General features: G+C 37.7%; 1 protein-coding gene across 1 annotated transcript in view; it reads right to left on the bottom strand.

The window, feature by feature from the left end:
- Nucleotides 1-20,471, bottom strand: part of PHKA1 (phosphorylase kinase regulatory subunit alpha 1) — a 371,877-nt gene that overhangs the window by 181,381 nt on the left and 170,025 nt on the right. The window contains exons 14-15 of the mRNA XM_079765335.1: nucleotides 12,760-12,838; nucleotides 7,021-7,155 (exon numbers count right to left, since the gene is read on the bottom strand). Coding sequence (XP_079621461.1) covers nucleotides 7,021-7,155; nucleotides 12,760-12,838 — 214 coding nt within the window. The remainder of the gene's footprint in view (nucleotides 1-7,020; nucleotides 7,156-12,759; nucleotides 12,839-20,471) is intronic.

Genomic DNA, 20,471 nt, shown 5'->3' on the forward strand with positions numbered 1-20,471 from the left:
GTTATGGAACTGAAATATATGAAATAATGAGTGTTTGAGGTGAAGCAGAGAATCCAATTTAGATAACACATATAAATGAACATATCTGATAGAAAAATAACTTTTCTTGGTGGAATTATAGTTTCATTCAATGTGTGCTTAAAGCAATTTTCTTATTGTGCAATTGATGCAATAACAGAATTTTGAAGAGCCACTCATTTGATAACTCATCAAATCAGGCCTTTCTTGACTTTCCCAGGGAAATCTATCCTTTTTCTCCTGAATTTTGCATATAACACCATTGTTACAGCATTTATAAAATTGTATTGTAATTATTTGATTATATGCCTATGCCTCTTACAGCATCTAGCCCCGTGCTTGGTACATAATAAGTGAGCAATAGATCTTTATGAAAGAATGAATGAAGTGAATGAAGGACTATATTTGAAAAAATAAATGTAGTTTTCTACTTGAGGCCCTGAAATGTTTGATCATTAAACTCAAGACCCATCAGTCCTTATTTCTTTTGACTAGGAAATAATAACTTAGTAAGACGCCCTAAAACTGAGTGTAGACTTTGAAAAAATAATCAATAAGGAGTTTGTTTCTGTTTGTTAGAGGGATCCAATGTGATGAGGGTAGATTCCAGGAATAATGGCCCAGAGATTGAAAGCTACCTATGTTCTAGTAAGATTATTCTGAGCTTAGAAGAATGGATTTGAAAATCAAAGGGTAAAATTAGCCTATCCACTTCTGTAAGAGACTAAGAGAGAATCAGGTCAAAGGTACCAATAGGACTTGCATGAACCCCAAACTATAGAGACTTCTCTGAGGGGCAAAGAAGGCGACTACAAGATCAACTAATGCTCAGGAAGTAAGAATTAGTCTACATAGAGAAATATCTTCCTCGTGTCAAGGGTTTAGAACTAATGGATTGATATCTGGAGACTAGGAGCATATTGTAGTCTGAGGCTGGAAAGAATGGTCAAGGAAAATTTTTAAAATACCATAACAGGAAGCAGGTTCTGGGAAGGACTGAGGTACCCATCCAACCTAGTTAAGTATCAACCCAAATCAATATCAGAAGTTTCAGAGTCTTGACTTGGCATTTACCTCAGATACGGTTGAGTAATGGTAGGGAACTGGGTACTCAGAATTTTACAATATTCAAGCTAATTTGTGGCCAGATTATAGAGGCTAATTAGGATCTGAGACCTGTATTCAAGAATCTTATTAATTTCTATGTGTTTATATTTTAGTTTTCCAGTTTTTAGTAAAGTTTCTTTGGAAGATTCTAACCTTGCACTTTAATAACAAAGAAAATATATTTTCTATATTACAACTAGGATGGAAGAGGGGGGGCAAATCCATATATTCCTATAGCCAGATGAATGTTAATAGTTCTGGGAGTTCAGGTATTGCTGGCATAAAACATGTGTGCCTAGGAGTTAGACTCTGACTGTTGGTCCTTCCCTCCTTGGTTGATTCCCTCTTAATTTACATCTATATTACTGCCATAGTAATTGAGTGTCTGGAGTAGGTATGTGTAAAAATGGAAGGAAGCTGGTTTTGAGCTGGACAAGATTTGGCTTGGCTGTAATTACTAACAGACAATTATTGGTGAAGAAAAAAAGTATACACATAAACACATAAATACACAAAGTAGTCTTTGGGTTGGTAAGTGGCAATCCACTATCTAATATACAATCTTTACTTACACATTTACTCCTTTGTGGCTTGATTTAAGATTGTATTAATTTGCCATTGGTGCTAAAACAAATTAGTGGCTTAAAACAACATACTTTTATACTCATAGTTCTGAAGGTCAGAAGTCCAAAATGAGCCTATGGCTATTATGATTAAAAATCAAAACCAAGGTGTCAGTAGAGCTGGTTCCTTTTGGAGGCTCCAGGGGAAAATTCCTTCTTGCTTCTTCCAAGTTCTAGAGCAAGCATGTCAATATCGCGGCCCACAGGCCGCATGCGACCCACAACAAATACTTTTGCGGCCCAGCCAATATAACGGTATGTAAAAAACGTTTTAATAAAAATTTCATAACTTAATTTTTAAAATATCTTGTTATACATAATTATTAATAAAAATTACAACATTCGCTAATAACTGATTACTATAATTGTGTTGCATTCATTTCTCTTACAAGCCTTATGTGCAGGTGCACCATTTCTCTCCACTAATAGTAGCAGTGAATATTTTATTAGTATATATATATATAATTTAAAAGCCCTCTGTGTGAATGAATATTCTGATCTTTTTAAAAAAAACTTTCTTGTTCAGATTATTACAGTTGTTCCTATTTTTCCCCCCATAGCTCCCCTCCACCCAGTTCCTACACCACCCCATCCCCTTACCGCCCCCCACTGTCATCATCCATAGGTGTAAGATTTTTGTCCAATCTCTTCCCGCACCCCCCACACCTCCTTCCCCCTGAGAATTGTCAGTCCACGCCCTTATCTATGCCCCTGATTCTATTTTATTAACCAGTTTATTCTGTTCATCAGATTTTTTATTCACTTGATTTTTAGATTCACTTGTTGATAGACATGTATTTGTTGTTCATAATTTTTATCTTTACCTCTTTCTTCTTCCTCTTCTTAGAGAATACCCTTCAGCATTTCATATAATACTGGTTTGGCGGTGATGAACTCCTTTAGCTTTTTCTTGTCTGTGAAGCTCTTTGTCTGACCTTCAATTCTAAATAATAGCTTTGCTGGGTAGAGTAATCTTGGTTGTAGGTTCTTGCTATTCATCACTTTGTATATTTCTTGCCACTCCCTTCTGGCCTGCATAGATTTTGTTGAGAAATCAGCTGACAGTCATATGGGTACTCCCTTGGAGGTAACTAACTGTTTTTCTCTTGCTGCTTTTAATATTCTCCCTTTGTCTTTTGCCCTTGGCATTTTAATTATGATGTGTTTTGGTGTGGTCCTCTTTAGGTTCCTTTTGTTTGGGGTTCTCTGTGCTTCCTGGACTTGTAAGTCTATTTCTTTCACCAGGTAGGGGAAGTTTTCTGTTATTATTTCTTCAAATAGGTTTTCAATGTCTTGCTCTCTCTCTTCTTCAGACACCCCTATAATTCGGATGTTGGTATGCTTGAAGTTGTCCCAGAGGCTCCTTACACTATATTCATATTTTTGAATTATTTTTTCTTTTTGCTTTTCTGGTTGGGTGTTTTTTGCTTCTTCGTATTTCAAATCTTTTGACTTGATTTTTGGGATCCCCTAGTCTGCTATTGAATCTCTGTATATTATTATTTATTTCAGTCAGTGTATGCTTAATTTCAGATTGATCCTTTTTCATATCCTTGAGGGTCTCACTAAATTTCTCAGAGGATTCTAGAAGATTCTTGAGTAACCTTATAATTGTGGTTTTGAACTCTTATACCTAGTATTTTGCTTTCATCCATTTCTTTCATTTGTGACTTGTTTCTTTGCGCATTTTGGCTGCTTCCCTGTGTTTGTTTCTATGTACTGGGTAGCTGCTAAGTCTGCTTGAGTTGATAGAGTGGCCTTGTGTGGTAGGTGTCCTATAGGGCCCAGTGGCTCAGCTTCCCCAGTCACCTGAGGTGGATGCTCTTGGCTCACCCCTTTGTGGGCTGTGTGCACAGCCTTGTTGTAGTTAACCCTTGATTACTGTTGGTATCCCTGGGAGGAAATGAGCTCCAGGCCAATTGGCTGTCATGACCAGCTGTGTCTACACTGGAAGATCTGTTGCACAGGAGACACCCATGTGGGGCAGGACTTGCTTCAGTGGGGCTTTGGTGCTCACTGAGTCTGCCCCTTGAGTGTGTCACTTATAGATGTGAAGAGTTGCAATCCAGTATGGTCTCACACTGACCCCTGGGTACACTGGCTCTTGGATCTCCAAGGATGTGCAGGGTCAGCCACTGTCTAGGGCCGCCCAGCAGGAGCTACAGAGAGAGATCTTCAGATTCCTCCTCTTTGTATGGGGTTTGGAAGTGCCCAGACGAGGCCCAGCTGTGAAGCAAGGCTGCTGCTTCTGCCGGGCCTTGGACCTTCTTTTGGAAGCTCTCGGGCTCTCTGACCCAGCTGCAGTTTGACAGGTTTTATGCAGAAAAAAGACAGGCCATTCATATGCAAAAGCCTATGCCCACAACTTGGGTGGGGTTGTAAATTGGGTGAGGCGGGGTCTCTGGGAATCACCAGGGCAGAGCAAACAGCAATAGCTGCCAGTCACTCCTAAACCAGAGAAGTCTTTGGTTCTCTGCATCCCGCACCCCCGTGCAGGAACAATGATCGCTGCGAGCACCTCTAAGATAAAGCCACCCTCATGTTCCTGTCCTGATGCCAGACAGTCCAGTTTCTCCCCAGAGTCTCGCCCGGAACTGGAGTTCAGAGCAAGCAGGAGCTTGTATCTCCCTCCCGATTAAAAGAGCAGCACCAGGTGCCAGCACTTTCCGCGCCTCCGCACCTCTTACCAGTCTCAATGCACTTTCTTTACCTCTCTAGTTGTGGAACTTCCACTCAGCCAGCTTTCTTGCGGTTCTGGGTGGTAGTTGTTTTGCCATTTAATTGTGGTTTTGATGTGGTTGTGAGAGGCAGCAAGTATAGGTGATTACCTATGCTGCCATTTTGGTTCTCTCAATACTCTGATCTTTTGATCTTTCCAAAACCTTAGCAGAAGGTTGATCATTTTTCTAGAGCATGCTTTCCTGACAGAAATCTAGTTTTATCATCTTTTCCAATGTAGATAGGCTTAGAATGTCATGAAGTCCTGGTTTTAATTTTTTCCTTTATTGTTCTTCCCTCAATTTATCTCTTTCCTTTCACATCTACACTAATAAAAGAGAAATATGCAAATTGACTGTCACTTCATGACACCCACCAGCCAATCAGGAGTGAGTATGCAAATTAACCAGACAAAGATGGCGGCGGCCCTGCCCTTCAGCTGCTCCAGGCATCTGGGCAGCATGCCTGCAGGCGCGGAGAGGCTGGGCAGGGCAGGACACCTGCTATAAGAGGGGTGGCAGGGGGTGGAGGGAGCTACAGGAGCGGTGTTCCGGCTGGAGCGAAGACTGAAGACTCCGACCGGAGCGAAGACAGAAGGCGGTGGCCAGAGCGAAGGCCTGGGTCCCTGGTGCCAGAGGAAAACTGGTGCCGGCAGCCAGGTGAAGGAAGGCCTATTGCACGAATCTTCGTGCAACGGGCTTCTAGTTATACCATAAACAGCAAGAAAAAAATAAGGCCATGATTTCAACACTTTGCTTGAAAATCACCTCAGTTTAATACCCAAATTCATCATTTATAGCTCTGTTTTCCACAAAACTATAGGACATAGTTCAGCTAAGATTCCTGTAACTATAAAACAAAGATCCTTTTCTTTAAGTTTCCAATAACATGTTCCTCATTTCCTTCTGAGCCCTTACCATCAATGCCTTTATAACAGTTTGTTAAAGGCAATCTAGACTTTTTCTGTCATGTGACCCAAAATTCTTCCTGCCTTTACCCATTACCTGATTCCAAAGCCACTTCTACACTTTGATATTCATTACAGCATCACCACACTTCTCAGTACCACACTTCTCTGTATTACTTTCCTATTTCTGTTGTAATAAATTACCACAAACTTAGAGGCTTAAAACAACATATATTTATTCTCTTACAGTTCTGGAGGTCTGAAGGTCAAACGAATTTACAGGACTAAAATAAAATCAAGGTGTCAGCAGGATTCGTTTCTCCTGGAAGCTCCAGAGCAGAATCTGTTCCTTGCCAATTCCAACCTCAAGAGGCTATGGGCAATCCTTGGAAATCTTTGGCTCAAAGTTACATCACTCTGATCTCATTTTCATTTTCTCATCTCCCTCTGCCTTCCTTTTATAAGGACACTTGTGATTACATTTAAGGTCCAACTGGATAATACAGGATAATACTCCTCATCTCAATACCCTTAATTTAATGATACCTGCAAAATCTCTTTTGCCATATAAGGTAATCTTCACCGGTTCCAGGAACTAGGACGTGGGTATCTTTGAGGGCCATTATTCAGCCTTCCACAAGGGTAGTTTAAAAATTCTTCATATCCTTTTTTGTTAATAGTGTAGTAAATTTGTTTAATGTGAAATCTTTAATAAGTTGTATAAACTTGTAATTTACAGTAATTTGTTTAATGTGTCCATCACTAAGTTTAATATATAAATCAAATAAAAATAAGTACTAATTAAAAATAAGTATTATATTAAGAAATAGAATTTTTTCAACAGTATGGATGGACCTGGAGAGCATTATGCTAAGCGAAATAAGCCAGTCAGAGAAAGATAAATATCACATGACCTCACTCATTTGTGGAATATAATGGACATTATAAACTGATTAACAAAAATAGATACAGAGACAAAGAAGCATCGAACAGACTGTCAAACTTCAGTGGGAAGGCAGGGGAGGGGTAGAGGGTGGGGGTAAGAGATTAACCAAAGGACTTGCATGCATGCATATAAGCATAACCAATGGACACAGACACTAGCGGGGGTGAGGGCATGTGCTGGGGGTGGTGGAGCTGGCCGGGGCAGGGGGAGGTCTATGGGGAAAAAGAAGATATATGTAATACTATATGTAATACTTTAAAAAAATAAAATATACTTTGGGAAAACAAGAAATAGAATTTTTTAAATATTGTCAACCAATTCATTACACGACAAAGTATAAAAGACCTAAACACAAGTTCTTTGGCTACTACTCTATGTAAAGTTAGCATGTATTCAAAATAGAAATATAGGTCCCAAGAAAGGAGAGAACATGTTAGTTAAGCACACACTTGGAATGAAGATACAATAATGCCTCGTAACAGTCACGGTATGTGTACCAAAGAGTTCAGAAAACACAGCTAAAATGATCAAGCCTGCTCAGTATCTATAGGGTTAGAAACTTAGATTCCAGAGACTCAAAATTCTTTCTAAAATCCAGTTTAATAAATCAATATGAGATAAAGATAAAAATAAAAATGAAATAATCCCTGACTTGTATCAAATACTTGCTCTAATTCTAACAGACAGTTCAATCTCCTTACCTAGGCTGGAATAAATGTGGCTGAGAATACGAGCTGGTTGTACTCTGAAGGGGTACACCTCAGCAATGGTCTCCACATCAATTCCCTTGTCCTTTAAAATGGCCTTAATTTCTTCTGTCTCAGCTAGAATGGAAACTGTAAGAAAGAAAGATTAGATCAACAGAAATTTTATTTCAGTAAGAATTTAAAATTTCTCAAGCCACATAATTTTTTTTGAAGGGAAGAGAAAGGAAAGTAGAGGAAATTAGTAATTATTGGGGAACCTTCATGAAACAATTATCATGTTAGGTACATAATGATTATTATCTAAATGGCAAAGGAAAAAAGATTTCATGATCAGAGTATCATATTCTGGTTTTTGGTCAAGTATTTATGTGTTCCTAGAGAATGCCACACCCTCTTTATATCTGGGATTCCATGTTTAAATAGGAAAAATTCCAATATGTGATGTGTTATAGCTTTGGTGAAAGTTAATTCCCCAAGACTCTCTCATATCCATACCCTTAAGACCAGGGCTAGGATTACAAGTGTAATAAAGAATACACTAATAAGAATACACTAATAAGAATTGCTCTATAGCTAGAGAATGGTACAAGGCAAGGTAAATTGAAAATAAAGAATTGAGGTATGACAGTTGAAATAGTGTGTGGTTATTTTTTTGCAGGGGGGAGGGAGGGAGTAGGGATAAATACTTTTCTAGACTCAGAGTCTGCCAAACCTGGACAGCTCCATTTTGTTCCTCTTACACTCATGCCTCTGATGTAGTCATTGTACTTACAAAGGAGGAGACCAGGCCAGCTCCCTGGCTCTTCTGTTTACTCTCCCTCTATGAGACAGTTATTTGACACTAAGTACCAGAAACAAACATGCACCCGATTCCTGTTCCACTAGTGATGGTATATGTATTGAATTGGGTTAATGGGAAAATGAAGGTACCACTTGGTTCATTCCAGCTTACCAGTATTCTGTATGTTGAGGGTTTTTTTTTTTGTTTTTTGTTTTTTTTTCAAAAACCTAGTTAACAAAGTGATACTTGGCTCTCCTTTGCCATTATATTTTGTGTATTTTTCAAGCTTGGGAACATTATGGTGTTGTGTTGCTGTGGTCTGAGTCAGGATATGCAGAATATGGTTATTACAGAGGCCCCTGGATATAACATCATCTTGATTACTTATTTTTTAAATTTTTATTGAATTTATTGGAAACACGAAGAGAACAAAGATTCTCCAGGGAACATATACAGAGGAAGAATGATAATAGGCTGTGAAAAATCCAGGGGAGCACATTTGGTCACCCATTCATTCATTAATAAACATTTACTATGCACATAAATGGATGAGGTACTATGCTTGGCACTAGGGATATAGAGATGAATAAATTATTCTCTCCCTTAGGAATGCATAGTGTAATGAAAGTGACACACACATAAACTGATTCTAAAATAACCTGCTAGGTAAATAGAGGTATATACAAAACATGAAACCACCTAAGAGTGATACCTAGTCTGGGGTTAGCAGTAAGAAGTTTCAGAAAGGGCTTCCCTAAAGAGTTATTTAAATTGAATTTGAAGGAATGAATAAGTTAGCCAGAGAAAGAAGGAACTATGAAAGGGAAAGCCATTTTAGGTACAACATCCAGAATGATCATAAAGCATAGAAATGAAAAAAAATGTGGTTGTGTTGAGGAGGAGGGGCACAGTGGAACTACATGCACTTTAATACTGCCATAGCATAAAGTACCCATAAAGTGGCAAAAATAAAAAATAAAAGAATCTAAAAAGGCAAACATAATGGAGGGCATATGTGTCACTTTAAGTATTTTTAAAAACTTTATTCTTGGGTAATGTTTTTTGAACTGCATTCTACTGAGCCTCATGGGGTCTGCACTGGGCAATGCAATTGGTAGCAAGAGTAGAGGAAACTGAAGGAGAAACAACTGAACAACACTCTGGGGCCCCAGGAATGGTTTCAACCCCAACAACTCAGCTTTTTGTTTATTTTATATTTTATAAACATTTAGAAAATGTTTTTTTGGTACCACTTGCTAGGCACTAACAAATGCTAGTGATACAAAGATGAATATGATCTCTGAAGAAAATGACATTGACATTGTGTCCAGCTAGAGGGATGAATAGGACTTAATCTGATAAAGGTGAAGGTAAAAGTAAGGGAGAAATTGTTCCAGACAGAAAAAACAGCATAGACAATGGTTCAAGGGCAACTAAGAACAATGCAGATCTAGGAATTATAAAAAGTTCTTACAGGAGTGGCATGGAATATGAAAGGGCAGTGGTGAGAAAGGATACTTGGGATAGAGTCAGGAAGAAGGTCATAAAGAGTCTGGTAAGCCATGTTAAGGAGGTTGGCAATGGGAAGCCCCTGCAGAGTTGAATCAGGGTAATAACATATACATATCTGTATCTTAAAAAGAATATGTTCATGTTGATGATTACAGAATAAAGTAATAGACTATAGTGGGCTTAGACTGAAGTCTGTGAGACCACTTAAAAAGTTATTATAGACTAGAGGCCCGATGCATGAAATTTGTGCAAGAGTAGGCCTTCCTTCCCCTGGCTGCCAGCACTGGCTTCCCTCTGGCACCTGGGACCCGGGCTTCCCTTGCAGCCCCAGCTTCATCCAGAAGGTCATCTGAAAAGACATCCAGTCTAATTAGCATATTATGCTTTTATTATTATAGATTAGGATCATGCCATTGGCACTGGAGAGAACTACATGGATTTCACAATTATTTAGGAAGTAGAGAAACTAGGACTTGTTAATTGGTTTCTTTAGGAGATGAGAGAGGGAGAGATGTAGAAAATGATTCCCCAAGTACTTATGTGTGTAACTGGGAGGATATTGTGCCATCTAATGACATAGGCACATAGGGAGAAAAGCAGGCATGAGTGATGTAGTAAGAGGAGGAGTCAGCTGATTAATTTTAGCTGTGCTGAGTTTAAAGTGCATGTGAGACATCTGAATGGGGCTTTCTTAAAGGACACCTACATAAATTAAAGAGTATTAGCATAGAAAGAGATGAGATGGGTCAAGGAGAATATATAGAGAAGATAAGAGAACCTAGACTACAACCATGAGAAACTGCAACATATAAGAAGGGAGCAGATAAAGAAAAGCCTGGGGTAGGAGTGAGAGTTTTTTATCTCATGGCTTATATTTTCTTTGTCATAGGAGGTGAGGTCATCTTCTGAGAGGGAAGAAGGAGGCAGAAAAAGAAAAAAAATGTTTGAAATAGGAGGACCCTGAGAGACAAGAACAAGCATTCTCAGTTAGAGGAACAGTGGTCTACAGAAAGAACTCCCAGGAAGAACAACAATTAGGGGGCAAAGAAAAGAAGAAAGCCCAGAATGAAACAAAAACGTGAAAAATTTAGGTTGAAGGAGAACTAAGAGAGTATGGTATCACAGAAGAGTTAAGAGTGTCCAAAAAGATAAACAATAAATGAAACATAAAGATCAACTAATATATGAATTAAAAATGATTTATTGAGTTTGGTAATAACTTAAGCAAAAGAATTTTCCAAGGAGTAATGAGCTACTATAAGGGATTGCAGAATGAATGAAATAAAAAGAAGGGGAAGTTTGGATGAGAAAGAGAGGATAGGATAAGTAGAGGGAGATGAACATGTCAATGGACTAAAAAACAGAACCAACTAAAATTTTTTTGAAGATTAAAGAGTAGTATTTTAAGAAGGCTAAGGAAGAGAATAGAATCAAGCATCAGAAAAAAAAGTTGGCCTTGAAGATGAGAAGAGACACCTTTTCTGAGACTGGAGGGAAGGAGGCAAAGATGGGTGAAGATATAAGTAAGATTGTGGTGTGGGGGGAGGGTGAGAAACTGACAAAGATCTGAATATTAAGATTATCCAGCCTGAAGTAGAAGGCCAAAAATGAGGCTGAATTCAAGAGGTGGTGTTGAAAAGAAAAGGTTTGGAATACTGGTTGAGAAGAGTGAAAATGCTGGCTAACAATAAGAACAAGGCACTGTGGATCTAGCTGAGCTGGGGACCATGGATTTACAGTGCTATCACTCTGTTCATTTGTGTGACTTTTTTCTAGTAACTTTAGTAGGCCAGGTATAGGATCAGAAAATGTTGATTGTCAGATTGATCTGGAGCTATGATTTTTCTGGTGGGTGTAGTAGAAGTATGGTACAGTGGTGCTTAAGATATTCAGATGATCAACCAAGAGGTAGGACAAGGCAGATTATAAGAAAATAGAGACAAGTGTAATGGGGGAAAAATAAAACAAATATGTAGCTATGACTGGAGACGGGGATTTTTTGAAGTGGAAAATATCTGAGGTGGTTCTAAAGTTTTGTCCTTGCTCTTCAAACTGAGTGGCTAAAGTAGAGGTGGAAGGAAATGTTAGTAGGGCTATGTATATCAAAGAAATCTGAAGCTAAAATGTTTGAGGGCACTTACTCTAATGCTCAAATCTAGCACTATAGTAGGAGCTAGAGAAGAAGGCTGTGAGCCAAGCATCAATGTCTTCAACAAATGAATTAGAGCAACCAGGAGATCAGGATAGCCAGATGGCATAAGCCTCAAAGGAGAACAAGCTTTCTCATGGGAGGGGAAGAGGAATGGTCATTTTTTATTATTATTATGTTTGCTATATACATTGATAAGCAAAGGCTACCTATATGTCCACATAGGTGTCAAGTATAAGAAAGTTTAGAACACACACGAGATTATTTTGCATATATAACCAACCCTAAAGTCAAGTGACTGGAGGGAGACCTTTCAGAGAAGGTTCACAGAGAGACCTAGTACCATGTTAGATTGTGTTATTGGAGAGTCAAAAATCACCTCAAACTTTCTACCCTAGGAGACTAGGATAGCAGTGAAGTAATTGAGAAAGATAAGGAAAGTAGAAAGATCTGCTTTTCTTGGGAGAGGTGATATGAGGGGATGGAGACAAGGTTTGCATTTGAAGTGGAAGTGATAAAGATATTTTATAGGTATTGGGACTAGAATTCATAATACCTTAGAACTTAGCCCAGTGTTTTTTATAGAATAGGTACCTCACAGTTTTGATGATTGTTAGGAACAAAAAGTAAATGTTTGGAGGCAATAGTTGAAGCCATATAAACAACTTTATTACAAAAGAGGGAGCCCTAACACAGGATGTAAATCCTGAAAGACAATAATATAAGACTAAGTACACAACCATTAGGAGGATATGAGAAGAAAGGAGTAATAGCAGAAAAAACACAGAAGAAATGCTCAAAAAGAAAGCAGATATAATCAGGAGGCTAGAATATCATGATGATGAAAAGAAAAGTGCTTCCAGAAGTAAGGAGTGGTTGTGTCAAATAACATCATTTATTAAGCATTTGTTCATAATTAAGATTAATAGCAATTTTGAAAAGAAACAGAACCACATTCATTCTATACTTTTTGAACCCTTATAAAATACATGATAAAGAATAAAGTCTGACCAGCTGGTATGGCTCCGTGGTTCAGTATAGACCCATGAACTAGGAAGTCATGGTTTGTTTCCTGGTCAAGGCACATGCCTGGATTGTGGGCTCTATCCCCAGTAGAAGGGGAGCAGGAGGCAGCCGATGGATGATTCTCTCTCATCATTAATATTTCTATCTTTCTCTTCCTCTCTCTAAAATCAATACAAACATATTTTAAAAAAAGAATAAAATCATCATTTACTGGCCAAACTAGATCTTTAATATAGCTTCTGTTGCTGTGAATAAAAATACATACCTTGAACCACAACATCTGGCTTTGGTACAGTTGAAAACCTACGATTCAGGGGATCAATTTCTCCAGGAGCTAAAAATCCCTAAAGAAAAACAGTAAAAAGATAAATGATTATATTTCAAAAAAGCTACTGTTTAAGGATAAACAACATACAAGTGCCACAACCCTGTACTATAACAGGTAAGAGGCAGGCATGAGAAGGAAACAAATACCTTCACAGTATGAAATGTTTGAACTCCTGAATTCTTATCCAAATTAATTTTAGCTGGAGTTAATTTTTAGAGGCTACCACAAATCCATTTTTGGAAATAGGCAGGGTATAAATGACATACAGAAAGATTTCTAGTTCTACTTCTACCTTCTTTTGATGTATATGATTAGACAATAAGACCACAGTGCTTATTATCAATATTTTAACTCATTAGCCTGTTGACTCCTCATTTATTCATGTATTTGCAATGCTTTCTGCTTAGCAGGTATGTTTTAATTTTTAACTTTAATTTTTTAATATATATTTTTATTGTTGATAATATTACTTATGTCACCCATTTCCCCCCACCTTTTTGCCCCTCCACCTTGCCCCTACCTACTCCACCAGGTCTTCACCACCCTATTGCCACTGTCCATGGACTATGCATATAAGTATGTAAGTTCTTCGGTTTATCTCTTCTCATCCACCCCACACGTACATCGAGAAATGTCGATCTGTTCCATGCATCCATGATTCAGGTCTTATTTTCTTGGTCAATTCATTTTGTTCATTAGATTCCATGAATAAGTGAGATCATTTGATATTTGTCTTTTTCAGATTGTCTTATTTTATTTAGCATAATAGGCTCCAAGTCCATCCATGTTGTCCCAAAAGGAAAGAGACCTCTCTTTTTTACAGGTGCAAAGTATTTAATTGTGTAAATGTCCCACAGTTTTTTTATTCACTAATCTACTGATGGGCACTTGAGCTGTTTCCAAATCTTAGTTATTGTAAATAATGCTACTATGAACATAGGGGTGCATATATTATTTCTGATAGGCATTTCTGATATATTCCCAGAAGTGTGATCACTGGGTCAAATAGAAGTTCCATTTTAAATTTTTTTAGAAAACTCCATACTTTTTCCCATAGTGGCTGCACCAATCTGCATTCCCACCAGCAGTGCACAAGGGTTCCTTTTTCTCCGCATCCTTGCCAGCACTTGTCGTTTGTTGATTTGTTGATGATAGTCATTCTGACAGGTGTGAGGTGATATCACATTGTGGTTCTAATTTGCATTTCTCAAATAATCAGTGACTTTGAGAATTTTTTCATATGTCTCTTGGCCACGTGTATGTCCTCATTGGAGAAATGTCGATTCACATCCTCTGCCCATTTTTTCCCCCCATTAGAATGTCTTCCTTTTGTTGAGTTGTATAAGTACTTTATATATTTTGAATATTAACCCCTTATCAGATGTATCATTGACAAATATGTTCTCTCATACAGTGGGTTCCCTTTTCATTCTGATGGTGGTTTCTTTTAGTGTACAGAAGCTTTTAATTTTGATGTAGTCCCATTTGTTTATTTTTCCTTTGTTTCTCTTGCCCTAGGAGATGTATCGACAAATATTCTTCTATGTGAGATGCCTGAGACGTTACTGGCTATGTTTTCTTCTAAGATTTATATAGTTTCATGGTTTATATTTTAGTCTTTTATCCATTTTGGATTTATTCTTGTGAATGGTGTAAGTTGGTGGTCTAGATTAATCTCTTTGCATGTGTTTGTCCAGTCTACCCAGCATCATTTGTTGAAGAGACTGTCTTTACTCCATTGTATGGTGTGGGTAAACTTTTGGGGGCTCTGTTCTGTTCCACTGATCTATGTGCCTATTCTTATGCCAGTACCAGGCTGTTTTGATTATAGTGGCTTTGTAGTATAGTTTAATATCTGGTATTGTAACCCCTCCAACTTTATTCTTCTTTGTCAAGATTGCTGCAGCTATTTGGGGTCTTTCATGGTTCTATATAAATTTTTGGTGTAATTTTTCTAGTTGTGTGAAGTATGCCATTGGTATTTTAATAGGGACTATGATGGATCTATAGATTTCCTTGGGTAGTAAGGACATTTTAATAATGTTAATTCTACCAATGAATGAACACAGTATACATTTACATTTGTTTGTATTGTCCTCTACTTCTTTTTTCAACACCCTATAGTTTCCCAAGTACATGTCTTTTTTTTTTTTTCCTTCCTTGGTTAAGTTTATTCTTAGGTATCTTTTTGTTGTTGCAATGGTAAATGGGATTTTTTTTGTTTGTTTCTCTTTATGAGAGTTCATTATCTATATATATAAAAGTCTAATATGCTAAGTGTCCAGGTAATGACATCACATAGCAACACCTGGCTTCCTTTTCCTAGCAACTAGCCTCCTTGAAGATTCTTCAGCCCAGGAACACGACTTGCTTTATAGCCAGGTGCAAACATTTCACAGTTTTTGAAATGTTTGTGAAGTGTGTTCATGTGTCTCATCTCATTTGATCCTCACAGAAGTCCTGGAGTAGGTAGATAGGAGACTCGGTAGAATCCTCTTTTATTTTCATTAGCCGGAAAACAGAGATTTAGAAAGCTTAGAAACTTGACCTGACTGAAAAGAAGTAAGAAATGGTGGACCTTGAAAATGACTTCAGGTTTTCTCACTGCACAGAATATAGTCAATCACCGCTGCAGTTAAATATTTTACCCTTTGTTCTCCCTGCATGATCTACAATAATAATCTGCTTTGTGTTGATATTTACTGCTGTGTTGCTGACAATTACCTGAAAGAGAAGTTGGGATGCTTCAGTGGGCTGGAAAAAGATTAGCTAAATTAGAAAGCAGGTCTAGTTAAGCAAGTTTATTCTATATATATAAAAGGCTAAGTTGACTCGCACATGTGCGGTACATATAAAGTTCTCGCTGGTGCCAATTGCACGTGTGTGTTTCCATCTGTCATTGTTGATAGTGAATTTGGTTGACACTTCTATTATAGAGAAAGGGTGAATAGCAATATTAAAATATTTCTTCTAATTAATTTCCTTTCAATGTTCACGAATTTGTGCATCAGGCCACTAGTTGGAATATAAAAATATCATCGATTTCACGATGTTAATTTTGTATCCTGCTACTTTGCCAAATTCATTTATTAAATCTAGTAGTCTCCTGGTGGAGTCTTTAGGGTTTTCTATGTACAATATTATGTCATCTATGAATAATGACAGGCTTATTTACTCCTTTCCAATTGGGATGTCTTTTATCTCATTTCTTGTCTCATCCCTGTGGCTAGGACTTCCAGTACTATGTTGCGTAAGAGTGGTGAAAGTGAACATCCTTGTTTTGTTCCTGTTCTTAAGGGAAATAATTTCTGCCCATTGAGTATTGTGTTGCTTGTAGATTTAACATATATGGTATTTGTTATGTTGAGGTATGATCCCTCTATTCCCACTTTACTGAGAGTTTTTATCAAAAAAGGTGCTGGATGATTTTTTCAAATGCTTTTTCTGCATCTATTGATATGATCATGTGATTTTTATCTTTCATTTTGTTTATGTGATGTATGACATTTATTCATTTATAAATATTGTACCAGCTTTGCATCCCTGGAATAAATACCACTTGATCATAGTGTATGATCCTTTTAATATATTGCTAGATCCTATTTACTAGCATTTTGTTGAGGATTTTAGCATTTGTATTCTTCAGGGATATTGGCTTGTAATTTTCTTTCTCTGTAGTGTCTTTATCTGGTTTTGGAATGAGGCTAATGCTGGCTACGTAAAAAGAGCTTAGAAGTGTTCCTTCCTCTTGAATTTTTTGGAATACTTCGAGGAGGATAGGTGTTAGTTCTTCTTTGAATGTTTGGTAAAGTTCTCTTGTAAATCCATTCAGACCAGGACTTTCATGTGTTGGGAGTTTTAAAATCACTACTTCAATTTCATCAGTTGTTATTGGACTATTTCAGTTTTCTGATTCTTCCTGATTGAGTTTTGGAAGATTGTATGTTTCTAGGAATTTGTCCATTTCACCCAGGTTGTCCAGTGTGTTGGTATATAGTTATTCATAGTATTTGCTTACAATCCTTTGTATTTATGTGGTGTCTGCTGTTATATTGCCTCTTTCCTTTCTGATTTTATTTACTTGGGTCCTCTCTGTTTCTTGATGAGTCTGGCTGAGGGTTCATCAATCTTGTTTATCTTTTCAGAGAACCAGCTCTTGGATTCACTAATCTTTTGTACTTTTTTTGTATCTGTCATTTATTTTGGTCTGATCTTTATTATTTTCTTCCTTCTACTTCCTCTGGGCCGTTCTTGCTATTCTCTTTCTAATACATTTAGTTGTAGGGTTAGGTAGTTTATTAGGGCTTTGTATTGTTGCTTGAGGTAGGCCTGTAATGTTATGAACTTCCCTCTTAGGACTGCTTTCGCCTATCCCATAGGTTTTAGTGTGTGTGTGTTCATATTCATTTGTTTCCAGGAAGTTTTTAATTTCTTGCTTAATCTCACTGGTAAACCATTCACTGTTTAATAACATGCTATTTAGCCTCCATGTATTTGAGGGGTTTTTTATGGTAGTTGATTTCTAACTTAATGCCATTGTGATCTGAGAAGATGCTTGATATGATTTCAGTCTTCTTGAATTTGTATAGATTTGTTTTGTTTTCCTAAAATGTGATCTATCTTTGAGAATGTTCCATGTGCATTTGAGAAGAATGTATGATCTGTTGCTTTGGGGTTAAATGTTCTATAAATATCAGTTATATACATCTGATCTAGTGTGTCATTTAAGGCCTCTGTTTCCTTGTCGATTTTTTTTTTTTTTTGGGTCTGGAAGATCTATCCAGTGGAATCAGTAGGGTGTTAAAGTTCCCTATATGAGTGTGTTGCTGTTGATCTCCCCCTTAAAGTCCATAAAGAGTTTTTCAATATATATTTGGATGCTCCTATATTGAGTGCATATATGTTTACAAGGGTTATATTTGTCTCCTGTTATGGCCTCTGTTTTGAAGTCTATTTTGTCTGATAGGAGTACTGCTACCCAAGCTTTTTTTTTCCTTTTCATTTGCATGGAATATTTATTCCATCCCTTCACTCTCAGTCTGTGTGTGTCTTTTGTTCTGAGGTGGGTCTCTTATAGACAGTATAGATATGGGTCATGTTTTCTTATTCAGTCACCCTATGCCTTTTCACTGGAGAATTTGATATATTTATATTTAAGGTTATTTTTAATATACTTTGATTGATTTCAGAGAGGAAGAGAGTGGGAAATATAGAAACATTAATGATGAGAGAGAATCATTGATTGGCTGCCTCTTGCATGCCCCACACGGGGGATTGAGTCCTCAGCCCAGGCATTTGACCTTGACTGGAATCGAAACCTAGAGCCTTCAGTCCACAGGCTGTTGCTCTATCCACTGAGCCAAATGAGCTAGGGTTCTTATTGATAGGTATTTATTTACTGCCATTTTTATTTTCTTTATGCAGATGATCCTTTTTCTTTCCTTTTCTTCTTAAAGCAGTCCCTTAAACATTTCTTGCATTGCTGGTTTAGTGGTAATGTACTCCTTTAACCTTTTTATTTTGTCTGGAAAGCTTTTTATTTCATCTTTAATTTTAAATGATAGCCTTGCTGGATACAGTAGTTTTGGAATTAGGCCCTTGTTTTTCATTACTTTGAATACTTCATTCCACTCCCACTGACCTGGGGTGTTTCTATTGAGAAGTCAGCTGAAATTCTAATGGGAAATCCTTTGTAGGTATTTTATTTCACCAGGTTGGTCAAATGTTATTTTGTTATTTCTTCAAATAGGTTCTCTGTTCCTTGTTCACCTTCTTCCCCTTCTGGTATTCCTATAATATGGATGTTGTTATGTTTCATGTTGGTCCTGAGCTCCCTTAAGCTATCTTCCTGCTTTTTCATTCTTTTTCTATTTGCTGCTCTAATTTGGTATTTATTTCTACCTTGTCTTCCAAATCGCTGATTCAATCCTCTGCTTCATCCATTCTACTTTTAATTCTTTCCAGTGTGTTCTTGATGTCAGATATGTTATTCTTCATTTCTGTCTGGTTCAGGTTAATGGTTTCTATTTCCTTCCTCATGCTGCTATAGTTCCCACTGAGTTCCTTGTAATGTGCACTCAGCTCCGTAAGCGTCTTTACAACCATTACTTTGATCTCTATGTCTGATAGGTTGCTTGTGTACATTTCATTTAGTTCTTTTTCTGGAGATTCCTCCTTTCCTTTCATTTGGGGCTTGTTTCTTTGTCTCACCATTTTAGCTGTCTATTTGTATTTGTTTCTATGTATTAAATAGAATTGTTATGCCTCCCAGGCTTTGTGGGATGGCTCTGTGTAGAAAGTGTCTTGAGGGGTCTCCCCTTGTGTGCATTATTTGGGCTCTCCTATTTTAATTAGGACTTGATTGTTGATGTCCCATTCATGAGAGGGATCTCCTTTCTGACTTGCTGACAGTGAGGCTCAATCCTAATCTCATCATGCTAGCTGTTATACAGGTGTTGACAAAATAGAACAAGACACAGCAGGACCAAACCAGAAACACCACTAAAATCAAGCCACACAAAGCAACAACAACAGGAAAGTCTAAGAAGTAAAAAGAAGAGGAAACAAAGAAAAAATAAAGAGAATAATAAAAGACATGCAATCAAAGACTTAGATGGTATATAAAGAAAGGGAGAAAGAAGAAGAAAAAATAGTTATTATGAAAGCAAGGAGGAAGCAAAAAGAACTAGTATGGGAAGAAAAAAGAAAAGGAAACAAAAAATAAATGAAATAATAATAATGAACTTAAAATGTAGTAATAATGAATATACTAAGCTATACATAGGCAAAGTAAAATGAAAAAAAAAGAGAAATGAGAAAAATTAATAATGAAAAGTGATACAAGGAGAATAGAATCAAAGGAAAAAGAAATTAGAGATATGCGAGAAAAAAGAAAAAAGGGGAAAAACAAACAACAAAAAACAAAAAAAAGCCACTCACTCACACACACACACACACACACACACACACACACACACACACACATAACAAAACCACACACACTCACACTCAAAAACCTTTGGGTCTGCTATTTGTGGAGTTCACTGGATTTTGCTCTGATGTTGTTGAATCTGGTCACTTTGTGTGTCTATCCTGGGCATTCTTGGAGCTTTCTGGTCAGGTCATTGTAAGTCACTGTCCCTTTCTGGCCTTGGGTAATTTGATTGAGGCCCAATAGGTTGAAGCCCCTAGTTGTCCAGTGGGTGAGGACTTCTTAGTCCAGAGGCTGAGTCTGCCTCAAGTCTCATGCCTTGAGCTGTTCTCCCTTCCCACTTGGAGATGGGCTCTGCATGGGTATCCTGGTCTTGGCTTGGATGGTTCGACCAGACTCCTGTTGTGGGTGGTGCCAGTAGCTTGTAGGAGGTGGGGCTGGACCCTTCCTGTCCTTTTAATACCTCTACTCTGCCTGGTTAGTTGCCACCTTCTCTTTGCCACCTGCAGGGGCACAGATTTCCTGCCCCAGGCTATTTCCCCTTGCCTCAGGTCACTGCAAGTTGGGTAAGAAGCAGCTCTTTTGCTGGTGGGAAAGAGGGCACCTCCTCTGCATTCCAGGTGGGCAGGGCTGATCCTACTTCCTGGACTACTCTCAAGCCCCCTTTCTGCTCACCAGAACGAGCTTCTCCAAGAAATAGAAAGTCCCCCAGATTCAA

The sequence above is a fragment of the Cnephaeus nilssonii genome, assembly GCF_951640355.1.
Source record: "Cnephaeus nilssonii genome assembly, chromosome: X".
Lineage (NCBI taxonomy): Eukaryota > Metazoa > Chordata > Mammalia > Chiroptera > Vespertilionidae > Cnephaeus > Cnephaeus nilssonii.